The sequence below is a fragment of the Phoenix dactylifera genome, chromosome 18, assembly GCF_009389715.1.
Source record: "Phoenix dactylifera cultivar Barhee BC4 chromosome 18, palm_55x_up_171113_PBpolish2nd_filt_p, whole genome shotgun sequence".
Classification (NCBI taxonomy): Eukaryota; Viridiplantae; Streptophyta; class Magnoliopsida; order Arecales; family Arecaceae; genus Phoenix; species Phoenix dactylifera.
This window is the reverse complement of record NC_052409.1, coordinates 1,752,819-1,774,394: the sequence shown is the minus strand read 5'-3', so window position 1 is coordinate 1,774,394 and position 21,576 is coordinate 1,752,819. Positions and strand designations below refer to the sequence as shown.

The 21,576-nt window shown below is 42.0% G+C and overlaps 2 protein-coding genes across 4 annotated transcripts; both read right to left on the bottom strand.

The window, feature by feature from the left end:
• Window positions 1-412: 412 nt before the first annotated feature.
• On the bottom strand, window positions 413-10,813 carry LOC103707016 (BEL1-like homeodomain protein 9). Of its 3 annotated transcripts, XM_008791345.4 has the most exons (5): window positions 10,697-10,813; window positions 8,374-9,886; window positions 2,480-2,874; window positions 2,100-2,160; window positions 413-1,147 (listed from the first exon to the last, which is right to left on the bottom strand). In XM_008791345.4, the coding sequence occupies exons 2-5, from the start codon at window positions 9,787-9,789 to the stop codon at window positions 665-667; spliced, it is 2,355 nt and encodes a 784-aa protein (XP_008789567.2). In that variant the 5' UTR covers window positions 9,790-9,886; window positions 10,697-10,813; the 3' UTR covers window positions 413-664. The 3 variants fall into 3 exon arrangements, with proteins under 3 accessions (XP_008789567.2, XP_038971268.1, XP_008789568.2); XM_039115340.1 differs by lacking the exon at window positions 10,697-10,813 and having other exon boundaries at window positions 8,374-10,155; XM_008791346.4 differs by lacking the exon at window positions 10,697-10,813 and having other exon boundaries at window positions 8,434-10,150.
• Window positions 10,814-19,335: 8,522 nt separating this feature from the next.
• LOC103707015 (lysM domain receptor-like kinase 3) lies at window positions 19,336-20,607 on the bottom strand. Its single transcript, XM_008791342.4, has one exon. It carries the CDS (start codon window positions 20,605-20,607, stop codon window positions 19,336-19,338), a length of 1,272 nt encoding a protein of 423 aa, XP_008789564.2.
• Between the last annotated feature and the right edge of the window lie 969 nt (window positions 20,608-21,576).

The window sequence follows — 21,576 nt, the reverse complement described above, 5'->3', positions numbered from 1 at the left end:
AGGCCGGCTCGGTCTGAATGGCAAAATGGCAGGGTCTGGCGACAACAGCGCAGATGATCCCTAAGGATTGTGATACAAGGTCCGCATGAATCGTAGGCTGTTAATTTGAGTTAAATTTTTCCCTGCAGACTTTCCACAAGGAAACATGGCACATTGGATTAGAGTAACCATATTAACAGGACAAAACACATCAATTATTTTTTTTAAAAACCCCTTTCTATGTTCGAAGACGGGCTTAAGCATGGAAAGACAAGTTGAGCGGAGCTCTGGAGGATTATCAGCTTCAACATACGTACGCAGCTGATTACAATCCAACCATACGGTTGTATCGCCCCAAAGTTACCATTCTCTAGGACAACCGTGTCAAATATAGTTTCATGCACGAAAGCACCCGCAAGCTTAAGGGCGAGAGGACAGAAGACAACAGAATCTTACAACAGCACTAAATCAGAGAGTATTTGTAAACCACCAAAACTTCAAACGAATAGCAGCATTACAAATCATACAATGGACCTTTCCCCCATCCTACAATACAATTGTCACCCCTTTTCTGAAAACTAGTCTTTGTACGCGCTCACATCTTCATATCTCCACTAACATTGCCAATAGCTGCTCCCCAGCACATCTCTAGCACTCGCAACAGAACAATTCCAACAAAGATCACTCAACCCACAAAGTCACGCAGCATCTGACTTCCAAAGTGCCTCATCTGCTGCTGCTGCTGCTGCTGCTGCTGCTGTCCGCCCTCTTGCCTGAGGCCCAGCGTGAGAGACACCGCTCCAAGTCCTCCAATATCCATAGCACTCTGGTACGTTCCGAAGCTTATCAAGTTCCCATCCATGCTCGTCTGCATCCCACACTCGTCAATCCTTGATCGCTTCTCGTAATGCCACTGCTCCATACTCCGGGAACCCTCATCATTCAAAAGAGGCTCCATAGAGGAACAATGCAATGGCCTGCTACACCCGGATTCTGGCCTTTGCTCGTTAGAAGGTCGCCCTGCATCATCCATGGGCAGCTTGTTAGCATCGTTTCTGTTGCCAGAGTTGAGGTCCGCTCCTTTCATTCCTTTGGTTTCAAGCATGTGGATCTCTTCAACCATTGGCTTCCATAGCCGTACCCGAGCATTAATGAACCAGTTGGAAACCTGCACGAAGGTGAAGCACCAGATGAAAGGGAAATGTAAGCAGGTGTCAGAGAAGGAATTCTGTCACATTATCAGAGTGAAGCCACCCCAGCCTGCACCTTGCAGCCATAAGGGTGAATGCATGGTTGCTCATTTGTGCTGCAGAGACCATGTCGATGATGCGAAACTAAGAACTACGATATGCAAATTACATCAGCACTGATGAAATTTAAATGCGTCTGGTCTCTCCCATGCAGGCCTCTGATGGTATTGGCCACAAGAGAGCTGCATGGTGAGGGCCACAAAGGATCCATGCTCTATCAGATGATGAGTCCGTAGCCCAACACTCTGATTAAGGTCCTGCCCCCATCACAAAGTAGCAAAGCATGAACAGTACACCGAGTCCCAGTCCCCTCTTCCCCATACATGCAAGGTTTTCATGTGTCAGGTTTTGTCCACATTGGATTTTATGCGTCAAACTTTGACCAGACCAACAGCAGCTGCCAGAGTCGACACTTGTCAGAGTTTGACTCCTATATCCTGGCTCCTCACGTGTGTTGTGAATCAAACCAACTTAACAACAGCCATGGGTCAGACAAGCAGTTTACAGTCATAAATTAAGTCGGGCCAAAAAGTGGCACATTTCCTGCCATGAATGAAGTCCGGGTCCCATTTCCTGCCATAAACCTAGATTGATTCAATGGATCAAACCAAATTCAGTAAAACCTAGGTAGGCGGGGAAACAGAATCGAACTCACCCTAACTTCATCAGACCTTCAAAATTCCAGGCTAAAAATTTATAACATCCAACCTTTCCCATTGGATTAAAACCTAGACCTGCAATACAAGTAGACCAACCCTCCAACTCAGCCAGCTCCGAAGCTGGTTGCAGGTGACATCAGTGCTGGGATTCATTCATCTCGCCCACCTAACAGTATTCACAAGAGAGAAGGATCGGCTCTGAGAGAGTTACCTGGTTCCGTGACAGGCCAGTTTGGGTCGCTAACATGTGCTTGTCCGTATCCGTCGGGTACCTGGAGACACCGAACATACAATGAGCTGTCTCTTTCCCACCCAAAACACCATGCAAGCATTGATGATAGTAATAGTATATGGTAATAGCATATGGGTGAACCAAAGGAAGCAACAGAAAAATCAAAAATTTACAAAACGATGCGATATTAACATTTCTCTTTTTTTCTTTCTTTCTTTTTGAAACAAGGGAGGGCAAAGTAGCCCCCCCACAGATTTCATCAAGAGAATGAAATTAGTTACATAGCAAGGTAATAATAGACGTAAGAAGAGTAGAAGGAATGAATGAAGAAGACATTAACAGTCAGTGGAGTGACTCACGGATGAAGGAAATGATCAAACAACCAGGCCCTCAAAACAGCCACAGCACGCTCCGGTAGGCCTCTCTGAGGCCTCCACACAGGCTGATTCTGACCCACAAAACCTAAGCTGTTCTCACCTGCCTTTTGCTCGAGGACGCTCTGATTGATGTGTTTCAACTTTGGCGTCATTTCACCTCTACTCGAACTGGGTGATGACATGAGCTCCTCGCCCAGAACTTTGCTTATGTGTCGGAGCTGATCGGATATAGCATTTCTTATGCACCGGAAGTGCTTTGAGACAGTCTTGAGGGCTAATGAAGCATAGGGTGTAGCAGATCTGAGGCCTGCTACAGATTCAAAAGCAGTGACCACCATTTGCACTTGTTGGTGGTATTGCTTGTACCGTCTGCATACCTTCACAAAAAATTGAATAGCGTGTCTAAGCCAGTTAGATTCTAAATTAATTGCATCAACTGATTGCAATGCATTTTGCAGCTCAAGATAACAATAATAGTGCGCATGAGAGAGAGAGAGAAAGCGCGCGGGCGCAACTCCACATTAAATATGCATGCAGGAGCTCCCAAAAATATAAATAATTGAAACACCATATAGATTTTGACCAGCACCACATGTCGTCACTATCTCAAATATTATAAGATAAAGGAGATTAAATATTCCAATCAACAATAACAATAGAGCTGACATGATGATCTGCATGGCATCTTAAGAACCATATACGATACAGTTGACCAGTGGAACAAAATATTTCGAAACACAGTTTAGTCCTCTTACATTCTGCAACTGCCTGCAGATCAACCAAGAAATCCTTTACGAGCAAATTTCAATCAAACTATAAAGTTTGATTGGCATCTTGAGATGTAAACTTCTCTGGTTCTCCAAAGTATTGCAAGCAACGTGTTTATGATACAAATGAAAGCATAGTCATAAAGCATAACTATAAATTTCCTTAAAAAATCATAACTATGTTAAGCAAGCTTACGCTAAGTATCATAAAAACATCTCGGATATTTTCACTAAAAAGTTATTAACATACAAGCATGAGCACAGTGAAATCTAACAAGAACCAATAGTCGCTATGATTTATCATCTCTACCATTATCTTTTTTGAGCAAATCATGGCAGCTACCTCACATTTTATCTCTACCATAGTTATAAATGCTTCTTTGTCATTCATGACCTTAAGAGCAAATTTTCATTCAAAGAAAACCGATCTTTAGAACCTCCAGCCAGCTTTCATTATGACAATATTATCTTTTCACATACTTCCAGGTATACCTAATCTTCTACAACAAGTGCGTCTCTTCTCGTCTCCAGGGCAGAAGACAATATTATACCAGTTAATTCTCCATCAATTCCACCTCTGCTAATGCAATTCATAAGCTTACATCCCAGGACTTTCTCTTTTTCCTTTTTCAGTTTCCAGAGCAAACATCAGCCATCTTCCATTACTGCTGTCTTGTCTATGTCTGTCTTACCCACTTCTCCATGTAACCAAACCAGCATTCTCAACTCAGCCATGCCCATTTTAAAAATTAACAAATTTTCTAGGCATATTCTACTAGCAACTTGAGATATTAACCATTCCATTTAAACTGCATACTAAATTGCTAATGTTTTGTTGTTAGAATAAGTAAACAAACGAGGATAAGTTAACTAGCGCCCTTACCAGATTCACCAGCGCCCAAAAATAGATGAAATCAATGTTTTAAATTCTCTGCCCCCAATGAAAAAGATATCACATGATAAAGAGGGTTACATTTAGCTACATGCTTTTGCATCGCAAGATAAATCACCCACATGATGGCAATCAACCTTACACCATGAAAATTTAGCACATTAACAAACAATACTGGTGAACCAAAACTTACCATCTCTAATAACAGCATTTTATTTAATAGATCATTACTGCAAGAAATTTCAAGAGATTTGAATTGATATTTTAATTTTTAAGTTACACTGAAGAACTGGAATCAGTCAAGAGATCAGAAGTGTATATGAGACCAGTACTTCATGCAAAATTTTTCAAAAGTAACCATGAAAAGTTATGCAAAAACTGGTTGACTACAATATGAACAAGCATGCTCTATTGCATCATCAAAAGCCCCTTTTTGTTTTAATTTTTTTTGAACACTCACTATCATCATTGGTAAACCAACCATAGTCAATTCATAACGAATATTAGATCATTTTAGGCTTTGTTCCAATCTAATATGGAACAAAATACAATATTGAATGCGCCATGTCATACTTAGAACTCGAAAAAACAAGCATGGCTTTATATTTTTTCCACCTTTGTTACTAACTTTACAAGTAAAAATACTAGTGAAACCTGGAGTAAAAATCATTTTCTGAACTACTGACTGGAGCAAAGGGCCAAATACCACTCCTATGTAAAAGGTTCGGAATTCATGATAAATTTCAAAACCTAACCTGTGGAGATTATTTATACTTTATCATAGCAAATTCTTGCTGAAGCATTTCTCACACCACGGGCAAAAAACTTGAATGCATAAACTGTTAAAACAAATTTCAATTTCAATTGTCAAACCATACAACAGAATGTACCCAGCTTTCAAATGTCATTACATGGTACAACGGTCAAGTCGATATTTTGTTACTGGGGTTTGACTGGACCAAGTACAATTTCACCATGCCATATAAATTTGCACTTAGCTCATCAACTTGCATCAGAAATGCCAAGTTGTCAGCTCATATCTCTGGTGACTTACTAAGAAAAGGCAAGCATAAATGACGGACACTGTACCCAGCATTTATAAGGCCTGTCTGGTACAACTTCACATCAATAATTTAATTTTCGTTCATGAAAATAAATTTTTGGAGCTTTTACTCTAATAATCTTTTCATAGGAACAAACTTCTTCAGTAACCATAGAGCACAAAGAAGTTGAGGTACCTAAAAAGGGACACATTGCTCACTTAACTAATTAATCTCATGGCGAACATAAATAGCTATCTCATATCTTCCACCCGACCTATGTAAAATACATTAAATTTCACAGAAAGCCAGCTTGAATATCTATTATTCTTAGCACGGCATCATGTGTTCACTTTGGAGATGCAAAATTGAAGAACATAAAGTCAAATAACCTTTTGAGATGGCAACCTTGCTTGCTAGAAAGGTCTTTATATTAAGAAATACAGTCACAAATTTTGTTTCAGAAGAATGGCATGCAAATTCAGTTATCTTTAATCAATAACTTAAAACAATCGGTCGCAATAGCAATTACAACATTTGATCACTAAAGAATTTCAACACAGCTTTAAGCTTCTCTAGAAGCATAAACAATTTAATGATGCTATCAGAATCCTAAAACTGAAAGGTCAAGATGCTTCCAAGAAACAAAAAAAGTCAGTTTGATGGTATGGTACCGTAAGTGCAGTTTTGAGTTTTATCACTTCTTTGGATTTTCTATTATTTCCAAAGTTATTCATATGTCAAATGAATGCCCGTACTATTTTAATAATCATAAATATGCAATGGCAAAATGTGATTTCTTGTCTACCTTCATGTCTTATAATACAGTTGCAGCGTAAAAAAAAAAAATTGTGAGATCCCACAAAAGTGAAGTTTTGAAAATTTAGCTTCTGGTGTGCACTTCCTTTTTTCTAGCTATGTAAAAATTGATTATTTTGCAGTTGCTACTCCGATTGAACTACATCAGTCATCTTCATCATGCTTAAGACAGGCTGCATGGATAAGAAAATATATAAATCTACATTGAGATAACAACCATCATGCTCCATGTATAAGAAAAGATAGTTCATGTCCCAAAGAGAGACATGCTTATATATTTCCAAGCAAGGATAAACCACGATTTATAATCTTAACGATGAACAAACTCCAGTCTAAAAAATAAATAATGAAATTTTTAAAAAGACCCCATCAAGGAAACTCTTTCGCCCCATTATTGAGTTTGCATTGTGAAGCCATCTTCACTAATCAACGCTACAAGGTCCTCATCTGGTGTCGCCTTCATAAAATGCATGCTGTATTAAGTTTGCATTGCAATATCTTTCTAGAGCTCTTCTAACTAATAATTAAAATATCAAAACCATTTGCAAGACAGAAAAATTGGACTGCATCAGGGTCAAATTTGAAACGGTTCATTTGTAATATGGCAGCTAAAAAGTTACAGCCTTGTTCTCTTTGAAATAGTTAAGTGCCACAATTGTAGTGCTGAGCATTAAAGCAACTAAAAAATTGCATTACTCGAAGTTTTATTAGAATTCCCATAAACATAGTATATGGGTATGGAAAAATTAATATTCAGATCTGGTGGAGCTTATGGCTGTGAGAAGGCAAAAAATATCTACTCGCTTGAATGCTTCTGCCTTAAGATATATATTAGCTTAAACTGCAAAAAATGGAGGCTTGCTGGAAATTAACTGGCGGAACTTTAAACAAAGGCTCTAAAAATTGTTTCAGAATTTGACTGAAGGCTTATGGAGGATCACATGTTTGCCAAAAACTTTTGAAAAGCCTAATTCTAATAGTGAAAGTTGGGATGTATACAAGGACTGAACACAGCATGAGAGAACTTAATGATACCGAACTGAGGAGTTTAAGGATTTACATTGGATTAAAAATTTAAGATAAAAGGGAAAAGGTACAAGATATCATCAACAAGATATTCAAGAATAATGTGACTGATGTAGAACCATATACCTAATTAGCAAAAGAGTTGCTCCGAGAGTGGAAGAGCTCGGATAGTTGAACAATGGACTAAACACCATGAAAAAGAAGAAAGTATGCCCTATTCATCAAATTGACAAACTAAAGTAAATGATGAGATACACAGATTGTAAAGGTCCTTGTGGTCTAGGAGCACAAGACAAAACATACAAAAATCTTATTTTCCTGAAGAAGTGAAACAAATAACTGTATTATAATTCTAAACACGGTTCACATACCCTTTTGAAAGTTAATCATATTTGTTCCAAATTTTTCTTTACCCAACTTATAACTAAATTACGGCATATGCGTGGTAACATTTGAAAAATCTAAATTTTTGTAGGTAATAAACATATATGCTACCCAAAATAAATGACCAGGCTATCAATTGAAGAGGCCATAGAGTGAAAGAAAGCAAAGACTGGACACATTGAAAAAACTAAGAGAATTGCAGGAATCAAATAATCAACAGCACATCTTAAAATACACTTGGCCTAACACATACTTACATCTATGGTTGTATCTAAATTCAAATAGACCTCTATGTATATCCATACATATATATCACTCACTAAAGTTCAACAATATTTTTTATTGTTTTCTTTTTTTTTCTTTGTAAAATTGGGAGAACCCGTCGACCACTTTAACACTGTTCATCTAACATACTTTTGGGAAAGGATTAACTCACATTTACAGGTCATTTATCAATTTATGAGGCATGGAAGAGAACAAAAAAGATGACTGCCTCTATTAGTTTTAGAAAAAATTGATCCCTAGGGTTGCTACAACATGGATTGTGTCCCCGCCACAGAAAGAAAAAAAACCTACGCATCAACTCAACCTGAAAGATTAAGTAAAAGCTCCATAGTATGGTGGTCATTAAAGTGGGAACCAAATCGTTTTAGATCAATAAACTACATGCTGCTTAATTAATTAAGGTATCTCAAAAATGATCATTCCAATTAAGCGACAGCAATCTGCCTCTGAAGACATTCATATCATCCTTCAATTTGGGGACATGAATAGTAATGCAAAGTCATCTGCCACAGCATATCAATGAAGAGTCCTAAGCACTATAGAAAACGCTTCATATACCGCTGCAACAATGAAAAGTGGAGCATAAAGCCTATGATTTGACATGCAAAAAGAATTAAGCTTACTTCTAACAGACAAATTAAGTAGGAAATTAACAATAATTACCATGCAGTAAATACTGTCAGCGCACATAGTGCAAGCATTCTCATCTCTTATAAGACTAACCTCTTCCAGCATGTACAAGAGTTTCGCTTTCTTCTGCTGGATCTCGGGGCTATGAATTTGAGAAGCCTCCCCACTCGCACCGGCTTCACCACCGCCTTCCATCGAACTATGCAACGAAGACGACGACACCGCCGGATTCCCTCCCCTCCCAGTATTCTCCTTCTCACCGACCTGTGAATCACCATGATCGGCACTCGCGATCTGGCAACTCCCCCCACCCTCATCACGATACTCGAGAAGCTTGGGCCCCGTCGAAGAGCCACAAAATTCATCCATCAGCTGCTGAGCCGGCTTCAAGAACTTGGAGCTCTTCAGAATCGTGGCGTATCCCGTAAAAGGCCCGAGCGGCCCCGCGCCCCTCCGAGCATCCACCGACGAGCTCACGATGCCTTGAAGCGACACCCCATAACCTCTATCACAGATCGAGAACTTGGGGTGCGGGCAGGAGTGCCCGGCTTCATTTGGAAGTCCAAACCTCTCTCCCAACTGCGCCACAGGGAGATCCGCCACCGGGTTGAGGGATAGCGACAGACCTTGCGTCCCTCCCTCGCTTCCAACGGTATTAAATTCCTCTGCAGCCTTACCCCGTGCAAAACCTCCTTCCGCGTTCCATTGCGCAGGCGGACGACTCGCCCACACCGTGTTCGGCTGCTCACCGTAACTGGGCAGCAGCAGAAGCAGTTCATTTCCACCGTCGACCCACGAGCACGGCTGGCCGGGCTCGCGAACGCTTGAGGGTTGGAGAATAGAGGCCAATTCGTGGCCATGGTTGCCCGCGGTGGAGGGAGAGGAGGTGACCACCCCTTGGAGAGCGTGATGGTAGAATTGGGAAGAGGGGAAGTGCAAGTCCCCATACTGCTGTTGGTGGCTCTCTTGGCTCGAAAGCTCGCTGGATGCGTCCCGACACCCCGAGAAGCCGGACTTCGGGTGGCAAACACCGGGTGAGACCAAAGGGTTTGTAATCATATCCGGAGCTCCACTGCCGCCGGCAGCGACAAAGCTCGGAACGATCCAGTCGCAGTTCGGCTGCCCTCGCCAGAGGCACGGGCTCGGGGGATCGCCGGCACGGGCGAGGCTCCCGGACGCTTCATGAAAGCTTGACGGCAGCGGCCCGATCATGGATGCTTCCGCGCCGGCCAACGGTAAATTATGGGCGCGGGCTGACAAGTCCAGCATGGCGGACGCCGGGTCGTAGACGTCCCGGACCTGGGCGAGATCCGGGATTGGATCGGAATTTCGAGTGTTCGTTCCGGGAAATTCGCGATGGGCGGCGGGCGGGCACGGGCTGTGCTGAACCCGGAGCTTTTCGCGGCGGCTTTGTTGAGCGACGTGGAGCTCCGGCCTCAAGCTGTTCATGCCGAGCAGCGATCAAATTCATGTGTGTTGATCTTCCAGCAGCAGCTCTTTTGGTAGGCTCGCGATAATTTTAGATGATGCAGACATCAGTTTTCTTCTGTGAGAAGTAGCATCGAGATGTTCATGTAAACAACAAACAAACGAAGAAGCATGCTGGAAAAGAAGCTGCGAGGATTTCAAGCAAGGAGAGAAGATGAATCGCCGGAGAGAGGAGGCAGAGAGGCCACCAGTAGAAGCGTGAAGGTTATGCCATAACCTAGGCCTACATAAAATGTATAAAATATGCCCAAGAAAAAGGCAGTAGATAGAGAAAGCAAACCAAACTCCCTTCTCGGGTCCTCACTGTCTCCATCTCCATCCATCTTCCACCTATAACCCTCAGTAAAAAAAAAAAAAAAAACTTCTACGTATAACAGTAATTAAATAGTCTCGTATTCCCTTTTATTTTATACATCTTATACCTCGGGCATGCAAAAATATTTACCAGGTACGGTATTTCTTTCTGGTTCCATCCTGTTGGTTTTTACCGCCGTGGAGGGAAGGGATGCCGCGGAATGGGTGGACAGCACGAACCACAGAGCAAAACGCGGAGAATAAACCGCCTTTTCGATAAAGGAAAAGCTAGACCGAAACGAAAAAATTTTGAGGGAACCCCAAAGTTATCCTTCTTTCTTCCAAGCCCCCCATATAATTCGCCGTAACGGTTAACGGCAAAGGCATCCGTGCCGTTAAGTATATGTTCCCAAGTGACGGTGTATTGTTCCTCTCGACAATCACAATTATTGAACGAATCAACGGATAAGATTGCGATCTACCAAATCCGATCGCCGATGACGGAGCGAGCGGAACGAGAAAACCTACGGGATTTCGAGAAACTCGTTGAAAGGGAAGAAAAAAAACCACTTACCTCGCGTCGGCCGGGTTTCGTCGGAGAGTTACGGCTTCCGATAGCTTCGCCGTTACGTTTTACAGCGTGAGTGCCGCCTGGAAAATTTCGCTCCCTCTTTTTCGTACAAAAAACTCTGCTTCCTTTCTTTTTCATATAAATTTCGCTTCCTTTTCTCCGTCCTCGTTTATAAAGGACCGGAAACAAAGCGGAACCGCATTCCGGAAAAGGGCATGTCAGAAAGTAATTATTACGGCCCCGTGCCACTGGCTGCTTACGAAATGAGGTATATGCGAACCGCCCCTCGCAGTCTACTGGATTGACGCAACTGCCACTGATCGCTGTCGTGGTGGCAGTTTTCGGTGACGTGGCATTCAGGGAATGGTTGGAGGACGCCGTGTCTCGTGGGGGAGTTCGAGTGGCCGTACGGTGTCGGGGGAGAAGGTGACGTCAGGACTGGCACCGGGATTACCGGGGCGGTCACCAGAACCCACGCGGGCTTTTTGTTGTTTCCTCCGGCTACCGCCAGATCTTTTGCTTGAGGCGGGAGGGAATGGTTTTGCCGATTACCGATGACGCCGGTGCCATCAGGCCTGCTCCACGTACGGACTTTCTTTTATTTCTTCTCTTTCTCTTTTTTTATTTTAATAATTTATTAAAATCAAGTAAAAAAAATTACTTCAGCAATGACTATAATATACTTATTATTGTTCCTAAAAAGTAAAACGATTATTAAATAATAAGTTTTAGCCCAATTTATAATTATTTTTTTAATTTGATATAAATATATATGATATATTTTTTTATCTCAACAACTCATACTAATTTTGTATGAACATAGAAAAATAGATAAAAATGGGTCTAAAAAAATTTCTAAAATGATGAACGGCAAAAAAAAAACAAAAAAAAGCCTACTTCTAGGGAAGGCCCTACTCTCCCTCATTTTACTGTTTATGTTATATAATTGTCTCTAATCCATCGCACTGATAATTATACCAAATAATTACTGCATAACCTCCTTCAGTCGCTTTCTGTCGTACATTACTAGTTAACGGTCGTTGGTTTACAACCAGCCTCAATTTCTACTGAAGAATTTGGTAAGACCTGCAAAGAAATCTTCCGTCAGAGAGTAACTCACGGAAATATCTCGGAAATCGAGAAAATTGGGGAATTAGAGTTACTTAAATTAGGATGGTGGGGTTGGGGCAATTAAAGGGAGATAATTGCATTAAATTGCGTGTGGGTTGCAATGATTCGGATACGCGTGCCTCGGAATGTGAGCCGCGTGATTTTAAGTTAAAGGGCGAGATCCCGCAGCTACAGCAGATTCTGTAATCTGACATCCAACTATGTCTGTGCATTGAATGAACCCCAACAGGAACCTCCACCGCAACCCATCAGTGTGTATCAGCCGCCCAATCAATGGTGCTTACCTGATTGGACGGCCGAGATTGAAGACGGACCTTTTAATGCGAGTAGCTTGTCGCGACCTTCTTGAATGGAGGGTTTCAAGCTAGTCGCCCGTCCAATCGTGATTGGACGGCCGCGATCTTATGCGTGTTGTCATCTGATGAAAGGAGACATCGAAGATGGGACACGGTCCGGTGGTCTTCCGGGGCCCATGTAGCGTTACGTGGTCCGACCAATAGGGACAGGGTGGGATTGGGCGGCATTCATATGAGATAACTCGCATCCGTTCCTCTCTCTCTCTCTCTCTGCTGTGGGAGGCATTTAAGGAGGAAGGCTTTCTTTCTTTGTTTTTTAACATCTGCACCCAGTTCTGACTTACTTTGTGTTGGTATTTTGTTTTACCCTCTTGGAAAAGAATGGTGTACTTTTTGAGTTCACTCCAGTCTGTAACAGTGATTCGATTTCGGGTCAGGACTTCAACTGTGAGAACTTCAATGGCGTGCATTCTTGTAATGTCCACATTTGTAGTTCACTCTTCTTTAATGAAGCCAAAAATTTCTTACCCATGCATTAAGATTCTTCATCTTAAACTTTTTTTATTATTATTCTTAAAGAAAGATTCATCACAGTAGGTGAGTGCTGGATTATAGCATCTAATGAATCATGTTTTTTTTTTTTTTGGAAGAAAGAATTATAACAATTCAGAATCTTAGTTAAAAAAAAAGAGCCAAAAAATACCATTTAGATTCTTTGATCTTATATAAGTACCAAAATTTACTTAGTACATAACTGATATGGAGCTGAGCATACGTTTGCACGAGTTCTTATATATTCATTCAATTTAATCTCCAATATCCTCGTTAAGCTAAAAGTCTACAATTAGTTAATGATCAACATAAATAGATCTATATCGTAGTGTTTTTTTATTTATATAAATATAACCCGGCCCGCTTTGATACCATATGTCGCAATCTACGATCTCACCAAAAGAAACTAGCCTAATGTATTATTTAGATTTATTAATCTTATATAGATACCTAAAATCTACTTAGTACAAAATTGATATGAATTTGCATATACATCTTGCAAGGATCCTAACAAAACTCCACCTTATGTTATGTATAATAATCAGAATCTCGGTCATTATGGAGTGCATGTTGATTTTGCCATTCAAATCAGTTATAGTGATAAAGTATTTCACTTGCTTTAGCCATGATTTTTAACTTGTTCGATTCACATTTACAAAGCACATCAACTGTTCAGGAAAGAGGAATATCACAGTTTCCATGCATGTATACATGTAACGATATGCTAGGAATAAATATCGGTGAATAATTGTTTATGAAAGTTGATCCACAACCCATAAAGTATATTTGTACACTGCCATCTTAGCAAAATATTGAATGTACCGATGATTTTCTATTGTCCAGAGTTGATCGAGTTTCAAGACTAGTGCAACAGAAGAGCATATCTGACGTTTTATAACTCGATGATACTTCGTAAAGTAAGGATCTAACAGCAAACTCATAAAGGGCTTTGCTGATGCAGATGTATTTATAAAATAACAAGAAGTGTTGTCTGTCAAGTTAATCAACCCATGCGACCTTAAAAAAAAATCAAACCGGCCTATATCATTCGATTCTTATCCTCATAGTCCCCACCATGTTTGATTCTCCTACTTCATTATTATACAGGAATAATATGATCAATTCAGAGTAAGCGTCGACCTGGATGATGGGAATTTACCTTTTAATTATTGCAGACAATTGACCTAAGCTTTTCTAACTCCATGGCTGGTCATTCATGCAGCTATTTTATTTTCTTATCCCGCTGGCTTGCCTATTTTTCTAATCCAAACAAAATGAAAATGCCTTCAACTTTAGAAGCAGAATATTAGAATATTACTTCTTCCATTTGGAAAACTCTGCTCTTCAAGCTTCAAAACACACACACATGCACACACCGGGATTATCCTTCTGTTAAAGAAGGCTTGAAGCAGCTCTTATTAAAGAATGAAGGCTTAATGGTGCCCGGAAATGCATAAAATTCGTTCTGGGCATCAGGGTACGGTCGCGTCAAACCGGACAGTTCCTCTTCCCGGAAATAACATTAGACGAGAAAACGATGCTTAGATTAAAGATTTGTGGAAGAGTTTGTGCTTCCCAAGGGCCCTCGAGTGGGACGTCCGGCATCCTTTGCTCGGTTTTGGATGCATTGATCTTTGACGAAGGTCATTGTAAAGCAGTCAGCTCACGTGAGAGGAACATCCATGCCTGCGGAGACCTGCAGTTATTGGTGCACTCCTCCGGTACTTGCTCCTTAAACAAGAGCTATGCTTGCTAATTATTTAGATTTCAGTTCAGAGCTCGGGCAGCACCGGGGAAATACATACGGCCCTGCAATCAGATTATTTATATATATGTGACACAACAGACATTATAGAAAACTACATGTAATAAGTATATCACTAGAGTTATGTATAAATCGGTTTCATAAAACCAAAGCTAAGCCGGCCGCCTATCAGAACTATTTGAAACCGATCTCAAAGACTCGGTTCACTTCGATTCATCAGATTGATGTTCAATTGCATCTTAAACATCATAGTTAGAAATCCGACAATTGTGGCTTCCCTATGGCACAAGAATAATGCGGCGAATCACATGGGATCTACTTTATAGGCATCCTTGACTGATCTTCCTATACACTTTTGTAACATCTTATTTTCTGATTCTTGTGGACGTATTTTCTCTCATTTAATTTAAATCATTAGATTTATCTAAAGAAAAAAAAAATTATCATACATGTATGGTTAGCTTACACTACAATTTTTAGGGCATTCCTCATGCGTTGAAGGCAAGAGTTTTTGACCTCGCACCATAACTATTTTGGAAAATTTTCACTTATAGTCAAGTTTGCCAAACTCGGTTAATGATCTTATTTCCCCCTCTTAGTGTGCGAGTAAATTTATATCTTTCGAAGACACCTAGCTACGAGTTCCACCTTAACAAATTTACTAGGTTTCTACCAAAAAAATAATAATAAATAAATATCGCCAGTTAAAGGTATTTTGTGAGGCCTAGCCTCACTAGGCCGGCCTGTTAACCCGGCCCAGCATTCGAAGGCCCGTCCGAAAAAGAACCACCCTTGTTAAGCACGATGGTCCTCCTCCTCCTCGAATTCTACCGAAGACTAGGAAACCCTAGTATCCGCTCTATATAAGCTCCACCCCACCCTTCCTCGCTAGAAAGCCAGTCCCAATTGGAGTTTAGTCGCAGGATTTCTTTTCGATTTCTTCCGCAATTGTCGACTGTGTCAGCGCCACCACCGTGGCCCACTGTCGCCGAAAGCCGGGGAAGAAATCCTTGAAAGCTTGATTTTGGCTGATGATCACCGAAATTTGGATGAGAAGTGGCAAAGCTGCAGTTTCTCCTTTTTGCGGAAAGCAAGCTCTTCTTTTTTTTTTTATTTTGATTCCGGCATGTTCCACCGACAGTTCTTCTCATTGAGGCTTCCCTCTGTTCCTCCGCAGCAGGTTGTAGCCTTGGCTCCAGTTTCTACTATCGGAACACCTTGATTTCGTGATTTAAAAGGTTGAAATCCCTGTTTCTCATGGTTTAGTCGCTGTTGGCCGTCTGTTGCTCGGCCATGAGTCCTTGACCCATAGCATCAATTGTAGCCACATCCTTCCCTTCATCTTCCTTGGTAGAGAGAGAAGCTTGTTTTTTCTCTTTTCTATCTCCTTTCCACCATTTCTTTTTCTTACTTCTCTCTCTACAAAGTTTCTCTCTCTATCTAGACTTTCTCTCTTTAGGGTTGATTGAACTCCGTAAGTACAACTCTTAGTGATTTCTGAATCAACCTAGGTGAAGGACCTGATACAAGGTCATCAGGCAATGTGTCAACCCCCACCCTGATTCTTGCCAAATATTGTTAGATTTGATCACTCTCGGTCGTTGTTGAACCATATGTGCCATAGTCCGAGCATTATTCGATGAAATCATCTTGATCAAACCGACCTGAATGTTAGGCATTCTTGTTTAATCAGCCCTATAATGGTGTTGGAATTTAGAAGTTTTATTTTTAAAATAATTGATGATGAAATTCTAATAAAATGTAAAATTTTGAAATATTAGGCTTCGAGGAGGATTTTCGGAATTAATTAGATCTACTAGTTGGATTGCATTTGCAAGGTAAGTAATAATGTGCCTTTTCTATATTTTTTATTTATAAAATATTATTTTTGTATCAAAAAAATTGTTAATTGGTTTATATATGATTTATGAATTTTATGAGATGGTATTTCTAATGAAAAATAGATATGTAATTCAAAATAATATTTTTCAGATTATTATTATATTTTTTACTGATCTACATTGTATATGCATATTTTGATTGGATTATGATATATATATTATTTTATAAGAAGAATTTTGATATGTATCAGATTTGAACTCTCGGCCTCACTATATTTTGTACTCTGTCAATTGGAGGTTATACATTAGCGCTCTGACTATTATTAAGCTCATTGGTTCTACTTCTGGCCCCATCACAGAGTATAAATCTTGTATTATAGCCCATTCTGCGAGATATAAGTGCGATATTCTAGCCCACTCTATAGGGTATAAGTGCAGTATTTTGGCACACTCCATAAGGTATGATTGTGATTCTGTTTCTGGCCTAACCATAGGATATAAGTATAGCCATAGTTTAAGGCCGTTGAGTTGAATGTTATTTGTTTCGAATCAGATTTATGATTGCGTATGCGAATATTTGAAATATAGGGATTTTAAATGAATTTGTGTTTCGAAACGAAATTGATTATGTCTTTATACTGATTCATCGTAATTTGTATTTATATTTTATGTTATTATATGAATTGTCTAATTAAAGTATTTATTTTTTATTGCACCGTGTAGCTCATTATACGATTTCTTACTATTTTTACATATCCAAAGAATTAGTTCGACTCGGGGATTGATCACAGAAGTGCAATTACTGACAAAATTTTGACATCTTTATTTAGACTATATTTTGTTTTAGAATAGTTGCAAGATTTTGAAATATTTTTGATTTTGTAAGACTTTTAATTGTATTATTTAATTAGAATTTGAACGATATTATTTAAATTATTGCTATTATCTGATTATGATATCATGATAAGATATCTTGCATGCTCATGAAGAGAGTTTTCTATGAATATGCGGCAGCTGCCGTAACTTTTAGTTTGTAATCTGAGTTTGAGGCGTGACACACTTCTTCGTTGAATATAAAACAAAAAAAATTATAGCTGTGTAAGATGACCCATAGCATAGTCGATTATCACCTTTTATGAAATAACAATTTCAAGGCACGTAAATATACTTGCTATGTATAATATTTGTAATCCGCCGCCCAAGAATCTCCCTCCATCATCACATGCTTAAGAAAGTCCTTGACAAGTGGATGCGAGTGGCCCATCGTTGATGCATTAGATGTGATATATAATTATAGCTTTTAGTAGGCGTGGGCTAAGGTTACTGTAGTGACGTGAGGCTGGGAAACATGCATGGCTTGCCATCCGAGGGATCACAGGCTCCTCTCTCCTCGCCTTTTTCTGGATGAATTATTGATTGACCTACTAACTTCACCGTGTTTAGGGATGGGTGAGGGCTGGAATTCGAGAATCTAATTGTTTTCCATTTTGTCATTCGTTACGGGGAGAATCGGATGTCGGAGAACATCTTCTTCAGCTATCACGTCCCGGGTCTTGTTATCATCACCACTTGCGGTTCCTGTCCAACTACTTCAAAACAAAAATATTTTTATTTGAGAAATTAACGAATAAGATATGTTGATGATGATTTTGGGCTACAAGACGGAGGTGAGAAGTGGGGATACCTAGCTTCAACTCTCCTCCAATACTTCCTTGGTCCAACCCAAGTAAAAAAACTAAACTGAATGTCCAACTTGAGCTTCTGCCCGCATCGAACACTCTCCTGGCGGAGCGGGCGCTCAGTGAGGGTAGCTACGCGGGGGCGGACTTGTCCCTTCCTCCCCCCTACCCCTTTTTTTCTACCCAGAAAAAAAAATGTCCAACTTGAGCTCTAGCTTTTACATCATAGGGCTCTATACTACTGCGGATAGCAACCATATCACCTATCTTGAAAATAAAATCGATAAGATGTTATTGGTGTTATACACAATGCATCATGGTGACAAAAGAGAGGTACCTATTTCTCAAATGTATGATTGGCCTCAAAAAAGTTAAAAAAAAAAAAAAAGGCATCAGCATCTAAAAACAACCGCCATCCTGCTTAATCCCGGTTCTACGTACCATTCACATGTGTTGGTGCGACACCCAAACACCTGCATCCCATTCCTCTTTATTTCTCCCTCCCTCCCCCCGGAGCTTTCCCATCCACTTGTGCTGGTGTGACGCCCAAACACCTCCATCCGGAGCTTTCCCATCCACTTGTGTTGGTGTGACACCCACAAACCCACGGTACGCCCAGCTATGACACCGCGTGATGTACAAGCCAATGGCAAATCCATAACCTAGATATATTTTTTAAAATTATCTTTTTCTTTTGTTTCCCCGCTGCCATATATATGCAGATCTATTTTAAAAATAATAAGTACATACAAACCGCCCAAATGGTCTTTTTTAAACAAAATACAGATCTTTTTTTCCCCCTGATTTCTTGCTCGAGGAACAAAAAAAAAAAAGAGAAGAAGAAAGAAAGAAAGTTCTCTATACTCAAGATGCAGTCATGAGATCGATCCCCAGATATTTTGTGTCATGAATTCTTTAGAGAATTCAAGTAGTTCGAGCCGGGTTTGGGCCATCAACTACTTGTCGTCCAAATTGGGCTTGCTTAATTGAAGGCCTCAGCCTACATCTTCCCATGTTCTTGTTGGCAATTAGTAAACTGGGCCCAACTGGGAATCCGGAAATTAAAGGCTGGCCCATTAGGTTTCCGATTCGGTTTTCGTTTAGGTTGAGACTGGCTTTAGGAACCTGCTTTGATGAACGCAATTTTTATTAGATGGTAATGATGTGGCCGATCACATGTCAATTAATTAAATCATAAACATATCAAAAAAATTCTTATCAGTGTAACCTTTTGTCAGCTCTCTGCTCTTCCAGGGTACAATTAATCCTATGAACACAAAATTACAAAAATACCAACATAAAAAATTGGGGGAATTCGTCCGGTCGCGTGACTCCCGTCAATATCCATGGCCACCACCGCGGTCTCCGACGCTAATCCTCACCGCGGAGCTATGGACACCGAGAAGTCCGCCGGAAGCCTAACCGTCTCCTCCCACGCCTTGGAGTCCAAGAAGATTTTGGATACTTTTCCGGCCACCCACGTCATGTCCGGCCGAAACGCCGCATCCGGCTCCACACACCGCAGCGCCACCCGCATCAGATCCTCCGCCGCCTCCACCGGGTACGAGTCCCGCAGCCTCCGGTCCACCCACCGCCGCACCCTCCAACGCCGATCCTGCTCGGTGGAGTCCTCTTCCGTCCAGATGGTCTTCCTTGCCGTCTCGATGAGGGAGACCCTGTGCAAGTCCTTCTGTTCCTCGTCGAACCGGTACTTGAGCGGCTCGTCGCCGGAGAGGAGCTCCAGGAGCACAACGCCGAGGGCGTACACGTCGGACCGCCGCGAGATGTCCCCGCCGGCGAGCAGCTCCGGCGCCATGTACCCCCTAGACCCCTCGATCTTCATCCGGCGGCTGCCCGATCTTTTCATCTTGCGAGACGGAGGGGACGAGGGAGAGATCTCCCCCGCCGCCTCCTCCTTGTCTTCGGCGCTGGTCGTAGCGGGGACCTCGCCGGCGAGGTCCGCGGCGCCGAAGTAGCAGAACTTGGCGCGGAAATGGGGCTCGGTGACGAGGACGGTGGAGCTCTTGATCCGATTGTGGATGACGCCGGAGTGGTGGTGGATGTAGTCGAGACCCTGGGCGAGGTCGGCAGCGACCTGGATGCGAGACATCCAGGAGGAGAGAGGGGTGAAATTGGGGTTGCGGGGGTTGCGGAGGCACGCCGCGAGAGTGGCGCCGGGGGAGTACTCGTAGACGAGGTAGATGTGGTCGCCGGCGAGGGAGACGCCGAGGAGGCGGACGAGGCTGCTGTGGTGGCTCTTGCAGACGGCGGCGAGGCGGGCGGGGAGGCCGGCGGGGTCGCCGCGGAAGGGGCGCTGGAAGATGACAGCGTCCTTGCCGCGAAGGGAGCATCGCCAGGAGGAGGAGGAAGAGGCGGAGGCGAGGTGGCGGGCAAGGAAGTTGTTGGTGGCGGCGCTGATCTCGGAGAAGGGGTAGAGTGTGGGGGTCTCCGGGAGGGAGTCGCGGATGGCGGCGAGAGAGGCGGAGGAGGAGGCCTTGGAGTCGGCGGAGACGGCCCACGAGGAGGTGATGGACGAGGTGGTGGCGTGGCGGTAGCTACCGGAGTCGGTGACCGGGAAGCTGGCGGAGGAGCGGGACGACCGCCTGGGCTTGGGATCGGAGGCCGCGGCGGCGCGTCGGGTCTTGCACATGGGACGAGGGGGAGGAGAAGAGGAGGAGGAGGGGATGAGGCCTCGAAATCATAGAGGAATCGATCTGCTCGTCGAATTAGGGTAGAGTTTGCGGGAACGGGAACGGAGGAGATCGAGGCGACAAAAGGGTTGGCCTCAGCGGTGCGGGGATCAGTTGTAAACGCCTAGGTGTTTCCTGAAACAAGTCCACAGCTTCGTGAAGGACGTGTGCACGTGGCGTCATACGTGACGCTGCTTCCACTCGAGTTCGCTAGTCCCAGATCTCCTCTAATTAGTTTGAAAATAGGGACCTCCCTCTGTAGCAATATTTTCTACATACACAAGGCGTCAAGCCTGCTTAAATCTTTCACCAAATGATGGTATGGTGCTGAAAAATTAAATCAGATGAGTTGAAACCATACAAAAATACAAAAGGCTCGTTTGGTTCGCAGGAAAAGGAGGGGGGAAAGTGTGGTCAACGGAAAAGTAATGAAATGCCTCTTGTTTGGTTGGAGTTTTCAAAGGAGAGAGATGGGAAAGTTGTATTCCCATGGGAATATGATTCCCACATTTCATGGAAAAGTCTTTCCCATGAGAAACATGGGAAAGTTACTTTCCCATGAGGTGGGAATCACTCCTTTTTTATTTTTTCCCAAAAAGACCCTTCAACATTAAAGAAGCATTAAAGAGGCATTAAAGAACTAATTTTTATTAGGGGCATAATAGGAATTATACATAACTTTCCTAGGAAAGTGAATGGTCAACCAAACATAAGCACTTTGAAAATTTGTCATTTTCCAATGGTTAACCAAACATGCCAAAAATACTTTCCTAGGTATTCTCTTCCTAGGAATATGATTCCCAGGAATCATATTCCTAGGAGGAAAAATCCTTCCCGCGAACCAAACGAGCCCAAAAAAAAAACTCTATTAAGTATGTAACAACTCAGCCAATGTGGGACTAAATAGTGGGATCCTATAGATCGAGAAA

Excerpts from the sequence above, each read along its gene's own strand:
- LOC103707015 (XM_008791342.4), bottom strand. The coding sequence starts at position 20,607 with ATGTGCAAGACCCGACGCGCCGCCGCGGCCTCCGATCCCAAGCCCAGG.
- LOC103707016 (XM_008791345.4), bottom strand. The coding sequence starts at position 9,789 with ATGAACAGCTTGAGGCCGGAGCTCCACGTCGCTCAACAAAGCCGCCGC. Across the intron at positions 2,875-8,373 it reads CTGACAGTATTTACTGCATG|GTATGCAGACGGTACAAGCA; the intron begins GTAATTATTGTT and ends TTTTTTGTGAAG. Across the intron at positions 2,161-2,479 it reads TTTGATCATTTCCTTCATCC|GTACCCGACGGATACGGACA; the intron begins GTGAGTCACTCC and ends CGGTGTCTCCAG.